This window comes from Chelonus insularis, unplaced genomic scaffold, assembly GCF_013357705.1.
Source record: "Chelonus insularis isolate UGA/USDA-ARS -01 unplaced genomic scaffold, ASM1335770v1 contig_85_pilon, whole genome shotgun sequence".
Lineage (NCBI taxonomy): Eukaryota > Metazoa > Arthropoda > Insecta > Hymenoptera > Braconidae > Chelonus > Chelonus insularis.
Genome location: NW_023276773.1, coordinates 113,541 through 125,747, shown reverse-complemented (window position 1 = coordinate 125,747; position 12,207 = coordinate 113,541). Strand labels below are relative to the sequence as shown.

Here is a 12,207-nt window from a genome sequence, read left to right as displayed (position 1 = left end):
TATTGGTTTATTAATTTTTTTAGAGCTTTTCTGTTGAGGAAATTTACTTTTATTGATGTGTTTTTGGTGGGAAATTTTGTGCTCTTTAAGATAGAATTGGTTTCAGATTGATAAAATGGTTATTTTAGGCACAGTGAATTTTTAAATAAATTTATAAACATTGAATTGCAGGAATTATAGACCAATGTTTCTATTAAGTTGATTAATTTTTTTCAATAACTTTGGATTGATGGAATTTAATTTTATTGGTGTGTTTTAAGTCGAAAAGTTTATGTTCTATAGAATTAAATTGGTCTCAGATAAATAAAAAAATTATCTTAGCTACAGGGAATTTTTAAACAATTTGATTGACATTTATCTAATCGTAAAAATCACAGACAAATTTGTCTTTCTATTTTATTAATTTTTTAGAGGCTTCGACTGGATAGAATTTACGTGCATTGGAGTGTATTTAAAAGAAAATTTTGTGTTCTTTAAGATGGAATTGGTTTGAGATCGATAAAATGATTATTTTAGGCACAATGAATTTTTAAATAGATTAATAAACACTTATTTATAGCAGTCATGGACTGACGTTCTTATTGATTTGATTAATTTTTTTTTCTACTTCAGACTGATGAAATATACTTGTATCAGAGTGTATTGGATAGAGAATTTCATGTTCTTTAAGATGAAACTAGTCTCAGATTGATAAAATATTTTGTTTGATCACAATAAATTTTTAAACAAACTGATAAACATGCATCTATTTCTCAAAAATAAAGGAAATCTTTCCTCTCCATTTGATTAATTTTTTTTTCTACTTCAGACTTTTGAAATATACTTGTTTTGGAGTGTATTGGATAGAGAATTTTGTACTCTTTAAGATGGAACTGGTCTCAGATTGATAAAATATTTTGTTCAGCCACAGTGAATTTTTAAACCAACTAACAATATTCTTGAACTTTCTCATCAACTTGCGAACCATCCTTTTATAAATTATTTCCATTGTCAATGATGAATCTTAAAATTTTCACTGCTCTACACTTCATCAATGATTTCGAAACCAACATAAAATTCCCAAAAAATCAAATAATGTCTCTTCATCGAAATTAAAAAAAAAAGAACCTCATTATTGTTAAAAATCTTTAAAAAAAAAATGATTCCCAAAACACAATAGAATTTTTCGCTCTTTATTATTTTCTAGAAAATAAAATTTCCTCGAAAAAAAGTTATTACAATCGTTTCTATTAAACAACTCGCTTTATGAATACACGCTGACAAAGTTAATAGTGCTATTTCATATATGAATAGGGTCGACGTTTAATTACGACTCATTTTCAATTTAAAAAAAATTCCCAAAGCGAGTTGAAATTCTCTCGAAGTAATAAAACAGCTATGTTTTTTTATTAGTGTTGAGTAATAATTCGCGCGGTAAAGTCATAAAAATGATCCTAAAATATTTTCGTGTATATTTGAAATTTATTTATTTGAACATGAAAACAAACTAAGTAAATGAAACATAAGAATTTCACGGTGCCATAGAATATAATGTTGGAATATCTATGTATATAAAAAGAGATATTCTTTTTACGATAATGTACTCAAGGCGCCTTGATTCTTATCGAATACAATAATAGTAAAATACACTAGAGTTAAATAAAGCTGGCAGTCTTCATAAAGTTGTCCTATTAAAAAAATAAAATAAAAAAACCCCAAAAAATTATTCCAATTAAAGTTCTGGCAGTTAGCAAGCCAGTAAAAAACAGTCTCAAGGTACGTTTCAGCTCATTGTTTTCATCGAAATAATAACGTAAAAATAACACAATTTTTTGTTTAATTATAAAAATTTATGTAAAATATTATTTACCAGTTTACGTGCATAAATGACGTCATTTCCGCACTGAGTAAAGAAATGACGACATTTCCCCACTTTGTATTAATTAAAGAATTCGATTTTGGCAATTCAACTCCCTTTAAATAATTTACCTAATTTTAAAAGTGAAATAATTGATTAATTAAATGTTTAAGCATAAATAAATTACAGTAATTAATGACAACAAAAGGTATTAATTGTGATAAAATGGATGTGACCATATTCATTAACATTATTTCGATAGATGAATTCAAATTACAAAAGCAACCTATTACTTCTCGCTTATTGTAAATACATTACAATGAAAATTTAATTGCTTCAAAATGTTGAATGTCAACTAACAAAAGTTATTTGATATTACGTTTAATTTAACTGAATACAGTAATTGGAGATGACATTACTAAAATTCACTAAATGGATATTTTCATTATTTTTATTATTTGTTTACAAACATTCTTTGTGTGGAGACTCATATAATATGTTAAATATTATTATCGGAGTCATTTATTATCATTAAATATCTTGTAATTGAGTATTTAAGGTTTTAATGAAGTAACACATTTCATTAGCACTAAACATTGACTGCAATAATAATAATAATAAACATTTTTGTGCCCACAAGGTGAATTTTCCATTAGCATTCTCTTCTACTTACTCCAGTAAAATGTAAAGAAAATTTCTTTTAATTGTTTATAACAAATTGTAATTGTTGTAAACAATACCCAATGGTCTGAAGTTATATGTAGTGATGAGCAACAATATTTCGTCAATGTTGATCCAATTCATCATCAATAATGATCATTCAATAGCGGGAGACTCTTTTTATTTGTTTACAACAAATTGCTATTGTTATAAACAATATGAAATAGGTGAGAGTGATGTGTGGTGATTGAGAAGAGTATTTTGTTAATACAGATCCAATCTGTCAGCAGCAGTCATCACTTGATCGGTGCCAACTATTTTTCATTGTTTATAACTCATTTCAATTGTTATAAACAATATGGAGTTGTCAAGAGTCATGTGTAGTTTGTTGACATTGACCCAATGACATATTAATATTGATCATCCAATAGGTACAAGGTATTTCTAATTCTCCATCACTCTATTTATTTTATACTTTCTTTGTTATCAAAAAAACACCTCGACCGAATTAGTTGAAACTTCTTTCGGATCTTCTTTGTTGCATCATCTTTCGAATAAAATCAGTACAAAGTCGATATCTTCATTCATCCTCGAGATTTCGTGAACGGAAAAAACCCTGACATACCTACAGACATCTTCTTGAAAATTAAAAACGAATTTATATCTTAAATTAAATTTCATAAAAATAAGCTTACAATAAATAATTCATTTTCTCCTACTTCTTAAAAATCTAAAAATCTATCTCATCTCCCATTAATTATATAATAATTAATTCTTTATTATTAACTTTCTAATAAAAAATTAAAATAATATTCTAAACTTCAGCCACTAGTTTCAAATGAATCAAAGTTCATTCAAAAGCTCGTTTTTTTTATTAAAAGAAAAGAATAAAAATAAATTATTCATTATTTTAATATCTCTAAAAAATGAATTTTTAAAAACCCTTAAAGCTTATTCCATATCTCTTACCATATTTATTTATCAATAATTTCATTGTTGGATGAGTGAAGAAGATATTGGAACCAATTTTTAACCAAGCTTTAAATCAATAAAACTTTCTTAAAATAAAACAAAAAAAAAAATTAATAACTTTCCAAAGTAAAATAACTTGAACGGTATCCTAAAAGCGATAATATGAAACATTTGTTTGAAATACTTTTGGCGATGAGGTATCATTTGTTATCGCTTTAAAAATGGTAATGTCAAGAGGAAAGACGAGAGACGTCCACAATAGAAGCAAGGAACAATTTATCAGGTGGATGCATGACAAGCCAAGGTCCTCATTCTCTTCACCTTCCTCTATTTTTTCCAATTTTATTTTTATTTCTATTTATCCTCCACTGTCTTATTTATCATGTTTAATAATTCAATTATTTAATTACCACGACAATGAATTTTTTTAAAATCATTTATAAAAGTTAATAACAAGTTAATTAAAAGCATAATTAAAATGAAGTTTATAAGATTGAATAAAAAATAGATGATTGTTATTTTATTATTTCAGATATTGAATAAATGTATTCACAGGAATAATTTATTTTACACAAAGTTATGGATAAAAGTATGTGAATTAGGTCAGGAAGATGGAGGAAAAAATATTAAGAGTCTATTTTATGGGTAAGTAAATTATTCTTCCAATAGTTTCGCTAGAAGTTTAAGTCTTTGTCATAAAAGTAGCTCGAGAGAGGGTATCAGCCAGAATATTGAACGATATTGCTACTTTCCTCCAACGATCAAAGCTTCTTAACATGATACAAAATCTTGAGAAATATCGAATGACGTTCGTAAAAACAAGTAATGCATATTCATATTTTTCAAAAGCTATTGCTCTATTCAGGATCATATTTTCTAGCTTCATGATAGAAATATTTATTTTGTAAAAAAATTATCTCTGATATTTTTACTGGATGATAGCTATTTTAAACAGCATCATTGATGAGAGATAATAGATTTTTTGTCAACTAATAAAATAAAACTACAGCCACACTGACAGAAGAAATTTATAAATAATAAAAAACGATTTTTTAATTATTAAAATCAATGGTTTGTTATTATTAATAAATAGTTTATAACAATAAAAAAAGCCTTAGTTATGAACACATTAGTGGTTTTGTAATGAATAAATCTCATTTTATCGTGAAGAAATGTTTTTTTTCGATTAATAAACCGGTGTTCGCAGCGCCATCTATCTTTATATCAACCAGAACTGTTATATTTATCACTTCACCCTTTATAACCTCACTTTTTGTCGTATGCATATATTTTATTAATAGAAATATGCATGAAATGAAACCGAATCCTAACCTCATTCAAATGTTATGTCATTTTATATTAAGAAAAACCATATAATTCACAATAAAATATGAATTATATTAATTACATTAAATTCCTTAATAATTAAGATGATTTATTAGCTGTTAAAGAATATTTTTCTGCAATAAGTCCTATAAGTTTTTATGGGAACTTAGGCAGGACTCGAGCAATATGGCGTCGTCTTGCCAGATTCTGTCTTAAGGGACTCTAATAAACCGGCGTTCTCAACGCCGCCTGTAGTCAAACACACTGGAAAAGTGAAATTTAAGGTTATACGGGAAATTATTTATTTCAAGTTATTATGTTTTTTATATTTATTAAATATTATTTCAAGTTTTAGAAACTATTATCAATCAGAAATTATTATACATGTAATTATTTTATACAAGAAATTAATTATCTTAAGTTGTAAATCAGCTCAGAAGTAATTTGTGCGCATGCGTCAAAATAATTTCCCTGTATAACCTCCAAATCTACTCTTACAGTGTTTCGACTATAATGAATAAATCTCATTTTATCGTAAAGAAATGTTTTTTAACAATTAATAAACCTGCGTTCGCAACGCCATCTATCCTTACATCAATCATAACTGTCATATTTATCAATTAACCCTTCATAACCTCACTTTTTTCCTTATGTATAACTTTTATTAATAAAAATACGCATGAAATAAAATCAATTCCTAACCTCATTCGAATTTTATGTTATTTTATATTAGAAAAAAACCATATAAACCACAATAAAATATGAATTATATCAATTACATTAAATTCTTTAATAATTAAGACGATTTAGTAACTGTTACGAAATATGTTCTGTACTGTAACAAAGCTATATTCAATCGTTAAGGTATAATTTTATAACTGTTACATAATATTTGTTAACAGTTAAGAAGCCTCTTTTATTATCACAAATCTATTCTATCAGTGTTCTATAGTAATTTAAACCAGGCATTTTAGCAGTGAAAGTGACAACAATATGTTTAAGACCGAGTAAATTGTACGAATAACGTGTCTGAGTCATGACCTACGACCATTATAACGATTTGTCAATAGCAATCGTGTAAAGGCATAACCGTAGCATAAACTGGAAACTGCAAGTGATAGTTACATTGATTGTCCGTGCCTGCTCAAAGTTAAACAGCTATTGTGTCTATACGACAGCAATAACAATGACAATAACGTAGTAAAACCTGTTATGCGTAAATCAATGCTGCTTCAACACTTCTGTTGATACTCATCTAACAAAAAACATCACTCTCTTCATCATTTTTGGAACATAAAAATCAAAATTCAATCACCTAAAGCTGAAGAACCTAGCTTTCATCAACTTGTTATTTACATCATCATCTTGTTTATTTTTTTTTGGAGTACAAAGAGTGGGAATAAAAATTTTTTAAAACTGGGACTGGAAAGAGGAGAAAAAAAAGCTTTAAAAAGCATCCTGGATGATTGAAATTGGTTGATTTGCGACCAAGATATAGGCTCTAGAAGATAGAACTCTAGAATCAAGACTTGGAGATCATCACTATCAAGGTTTTTGTTTTTTTCAAGGCACTTGGGATAGGAATAAGAATTTTTTAGCTTCAGAGATAGGAAGAGGAGTAACGAAGCTTTAAAAAGCTTCTTGTTTGATGAGAATTGGTTGATTTCAAACCAAGATACAGGCTTCAGAAGCCAAAGCTCTAGGAATAGAGCTAGAAAATGATGGTGATTTTATAGGTATTATTAGGATAATTTCTGGTAATAATTACTAATTAGAAAACAAAAATAATAGCATAGTGTACTTAACAAGCAACGACCCACAAGGAATATCCTTGTTTAATAATCGTAAAGATTCTCCATAACGTTTAGAGGAAGCTAGAAAGACAGAAAGCTCATGTTATGCTTGAGTGCTTCTATTATATTGAATTAGCTCCATTCACTAAATTGCTCTTGTATTATGTCAGATCACAAGCGCGCTAACCTCCTTACGATCTGCACTAGACATTTCATGCTGTCAGAAACAACCAAGACGTCTTGAGGAGGATCTTTCTTGAAATGTTTAGCAGTCATCAATGGAATTCGTTTTCTACCTCTATGACTTGATTAGCCTCTGTCGAATGAGTTTAAATTTCTAATTATCATGAATTATATCCTCTCAAGCAGAAAAATATTGTATTTATAGAATATATAATCAAGACTGATTAATAGTTGTTGATAATTATTAATAAATTATGCTGTGATTTTAAATCAATTTCCATTCCTACCTTGTGAGTAGTTCATTTCCACCTCTCATTCACGCCTTGGTGTACTCCTTTGAGGAGTGATTTCCTTTACTGCGCCATCTGGAATTGAAATAAATATAAATGTTTAGTAAGATGTCGATTATCACATCGTTTGATTGATTTTATTTTTTATTTCATAAGAAATTTGCTTTTTAAGTCTACGCAAATTTTAATCAAGGTTAATGTTGATCAGTAAAGTGATTGCTGATCAAGGAAAACAAATTGTTGGATGATGTCAGTGCATCAGCACAAGGCCAGTCTAGCTGATGATGGATCAAGATCAGAACTAGTCTTTCTTCCTGATAATGATGACCAGGTCTAGGTGATATTGGACCAGGACAAGGATAAGACCAAGTTTTGGTTCCTGATAATGATGATAATGATCAGGTCTAGGTGATATTGGACCAGGACAAGGATAAGACCAAGTCTTGGTTCCTGATAATGATGATAATGACAATGACTAGGTCTAGATAATGATGGATTAGGAACATGATCAGAACTAGGGCCAGGTCTAGATGATAAAGACGATCAACCAGATGTTTTTTATTAAAAATTCCCAGTCAGTTATTTTCCAACCTTCTAGATCAATTTCAAGATAATAGCTAAAAAGTATAAAATAAAGAGAAGAAATCTCCAGATACGAATGATACTCGAGTCGAGTAAATTAGTTCCGGAAACTATTTCGAAGCCGCATTAACGTCCGGCTTATAATCTAGTACTCTCGTTCACCACCTAGCCAATGTTCATTGTGCGATTGGCAGTATTCCGAGGTTAAAACTTTAATGACGATCGGAATCTCGTGCAATTAAATCGAATTATTGATTTTGCCGTTGTCAATATTCAGACCACGTGTCAATAAGATTGATGCTATTGATGGAGGATAAGAGGATCAATTGTGAGAAACAAATTTATCAATTGGTTCCACACTATAAGTAGGATTCATTCGAGTAAATTAATCTAATGAAAAAGACTAAGTACTTCTACATAAATACTATTTCAACCAAATCCCCTCAATAACTGTAAACAAGCTCCAAGTATCAAATCTATTAATTCCTAAATATTAATTACATCATATTTACAATGTTGGTGATAATTTACATCAACAGATAAATATTAAAACAAATTTCTTCATTGATTCTTCCTGATAAAACAAATCTTGGAGATCATTTTAAAGACCTATAAGATGTTAGAAGTGAAAGAAAAAAAAGAAATAATTTGAATAATAAATAGTTTCGAATAAAAAATATCCCATTTAATTTCCATTCCAATAAACTTGGGAAAGAAAAACGAGACGAAATAAAAATTTGTAAATCTGCAATACAAACCTTCCTAATTAGTATTCTAGAATCGTTGCAATTGCTACCCTGTTCATCTCGCGCAACAGCGAGAAAAATACTAACGAATGAGCTCAGAGCAAGGGGGGGAAAAAAAAGAAGACACCAACTGTTTTTCTTCAGAAAAAAAGCAATGCAATTAAATGAATTATTTAAAGCAATGTAAGATAATAAGTGTAATAAATAAATAAAGGTTTATATAAATAAATGAAACTAGGGGGTTTAAGGATGTGATGGTGGACAAAATAAAGAACCTTAGGTGGTGGCATTTATTGCTTTATCGTTGGATCCATCATCTGTAATATCTTTCGTAAATCCTTATTTAATTCATCAAATAATTTAGTGTCATCATCTAGCTCGGCTTTTGGGGTTTCTATTCTCACTGGTTAAAGGATTCGACGACATTTCTTAGAGTGTATGTATTTATATTTATAAATAACCCCCTAAAGATACAGGAATAAAATGGCAGAGGAAATGTCACGTTGAGTGTTGGTAGTGTTGGTGAATTATCGCTGATATTTTTCTTCAAACGCGAGCTCACTTCAGATCCTTTTACGGGTTCGCTTTTTTCTCATTACTTCCTTAGGTCGGTTCGTAAAATTGGATGGCCGCTATAAAGCTAACACCGTTGGTGCTTTTGCTAAGATTGAATATCGGACGTGGTACGAATTGGTGTCACCATTGAATTAAATTCAACCTATCAGTAAAGAAAACAAGGGCTACCAAGGCTTTTTAGATAAATGATATCATTCACATATTATTTAGATGTTTTTTAGATTCTTTTCTGGGTTTATATCATTGGAATGACTTTGATCAACATCTAGGAGGAGTTTTAAACAAATTGTTGCCAAGGATAATATTTATTTATTGATTTCAAAGATCCGGAATAAGCTAGGTGTCAAGGAATCAGCATCTTTTTGAGGTGGGTGTTATTTAGAAATCTGTATCTTGGTCAAAAAAGGTCCAATTTTGATCAATCAAAGTTCATTTTGAAGCTGATTATTCAAACTTTAGATGCTATTCATTCAAGAAATTTTATTATCCTTTGTAATCCTTTAAAAAAATTCCTAACCGTGGATGTAAAGTTGTGCTGATTATCAAAAAATGATCACTGGGTCTAAATGTGGTTTTCTGCTTGGAATAAATTTTTTTCTGATTAATAAAAGGAAGTGACTTCATAGGAGAGACTCAGAGCTTTCAAATGCACTTTGAATCATCAATATATGATGATTTTTCTAGGAGTTATGGAATTTTAAAGTTAGAAAATTCATTTTTTTGGTGAATTTTCAAAGCAAATTTAAATTCTTCACAAAAAAATCTATATCTTGAAGGAAAATGGTCCAAACTTGATCAACCAAAACGCATTTTATAGCTCAATGTCTCTTCTTGAGATACTATTCACTAGAAAAAATTTTCTACCCCTTGCAACCCCTAAAAAAATTCTTAAACATGGGCATAAAAGTTTTCTGATACTCAAAAAAATCATCTCTTTATTAAAACGCAATTTTCTGCAATAAAACAATTTTTTCTGATTAATAAAAAAATATGTATTTTATACTACAGACTTTAAGCTTCTAAATGCACTTTGAATCATTAATATATTACCTTTTTTTTAGAAGTTATTGAACTTTAAAGTCATAGACTTCATTTTTTAGTCAATGTCCAAAGCGAATTTGAATGATTCTTAGACAAAAACTTAGACATTCATATCTTAGTGATAAATGGTCCAATCTTGATCAATCAAAGTGTATCTTGAAGCTTACTATCTTCACTTGAAAAGCTTTCTATTGAAAAAATTCAACTGCCCCTTCCAAACCCTTAAAAAAATTCGCAAAGATCCCTGTACTTAAATTACTCTAGAAGTTATTAAAATTAAAACTTAAATTGAAGTTTTAATAAAAAAAGGAATTATTGAATAATCAATGTTAATTAAAAATAAAATTTCATCTCACTAACGAAATACCTGAAAATGGTTATGCAAAATAATATAACTATTTCACGTATATATACACAGTGATATAAGAGTCAACATTATGCAGATATTACCCCTAGATTCGTTGAAAACGCAGCCAAGTGTTATTCTCGTATTTTCATTGATTGCGGTGCTAAGTTCAGCCGGGCGAAAAATTAAAACTCTTTTCATTCGTATTCGAGAGCTGAAATAAGCTTTGGAATTTTAGACTTGACACATATTTCTTTAATCACAAACACTCACTAAATTCCATTTTTTATCTTTTTTCAATCGATTCCGAATTTATTTTCCTACACGGAGAAAAATGCAAAATAAAAATTATAGTCCAGCAATATAAACTGGATGCATTTTGTCAGTTTGGTGATTTTTATAAAGATTTAAATGAAAAATTATAAGTTTCACTAGGAAAATTTTAGTTTAGCTAATAATTTTCATTGTTCAGCACGGTAATTTTTTTGGACAACGAATAATTGATATAATTTTGAAGAAAAATTAGAGGATAAAACATACATTTTACTTGTTGTCCTAGAATTTTTCTATTGCAGCACGGGAAAATTTCACTTTCTCTCTCACTCCAAGCACACAAGCGATTGAAGGCCTATATTTTACAATTAAAATTAAATTATTAATAATCGGCAGAGAGTTCCGTGAGTCGGGACTTTTTTCTCGACATTGATTGGCGAATCTAATTCAATTGTTTAATTTAAAATATCTATAGAATTGATGGATATATTACAGAAAACTTGAAAAAAATTTTTAAAATCATCATACAGCTTCGTGATGACAAAGATTCAACGCATGCTCATCCACATTTGTACACGTGCGTCGTAAAAGCGGTCATACTTTACCATTATTTTTTTAATATTATTAATATTACTATTATTATTATAAAATTACAGCTGAAATATAAAAGAAAGTTTGTAAATAATGTTAATAAAATTTATTGTTGGAAAAATAATTTTTATATTCAAATTAAATAAAAATTAGAGGTTAGGTTAGTAAAATTTACCGTGCCAGCACAATAATTTTTCTATTGCTGACCAATAGATTATATAAGGGTAAGTTTCACCAATAGCAGGCTGCTATTGTGTACCAACTTAAAATTGGAAAATAGAATAAATTACTATCAGCGCCACCTACCCAATTTTGAACGAAGCAATTCATAATACCAAAGTAGAATTTCAATATGGTTGACCAGGATAAATTCTCTTCTGATTGTGAATTGGAATAAGACTGAACAGGTAAGTTTTATTCATTTTAAAGTAAATATTCTATAGAAATGACCTTAAAAAAAAAACTTTTCAATTGTTTCTAGGATCGTCACTCATTAAGTATGAGTTTTTAAAGGCTGAACAGATAGAACAAGATACAGAATGCTAATGAAAAATTCTATTTATATCGATCGTAATAAAAATATCCTTTCCTATAACCTCACTTTCATTAATTTTTGGCTTATCACAATTTTCACTACCTATCATTATCATATTACTACATAGTTTATTTATTTATTTGTTATGTGCTAATAAAATTTAATAATAATGTAGAATAAACGAAAAGAAAAAATTTACCTGCATAATCTTATTCATGTTCACAATCAGATCAGAAGAGAATTCATGCGGCTCAACCATATTGGAATTCTACTTTGGTAATATAATTTGCTTTATTTAATACTTGTCGGATGGCGCTAATGATCATTTCTTTGATTTTTGTAATTTTTAAGTTGGTACACAATAGCACCCTGCCATTAGTGAAACTCGCCCTAAGAGTGACATCTTGCGTCCAGTTTACCGTACCGGTAATTTTTCTTGGCGTTTTTAATATTTTC

General features: G+C 28.8%; 1 protein-coding gene across 6 annotated transcripts in view; it reads right to left on the bottom strand.

Moving 5' to 3' along the window:
* The window catches only part of Ten-m (teneurin transmembrane protein Ten-m), a 272,219-nt gene that overhangs the window by 213,036 nt on the left and 46,976 nt on the right, over window positions 1-12,207 (bottom strand). For all 6 annotated transcript variants that reach the window (XM_035090691.1, XM_035090690.1, XM_035090692.1 and 3 more), the window contains exon 2: window positions 7,059-7,136. In XM_035090691.1, coding sequence (XP_034946582.1) covers window positions 7,059-7,074 — 16 coding nt within the window. In that variant the 5' untranslated portion in view covers window positions 7,075-7,136. The remainder of the gene's footprint in view (window positions 1-7,058; window positions 7,137-12,207) is intronic.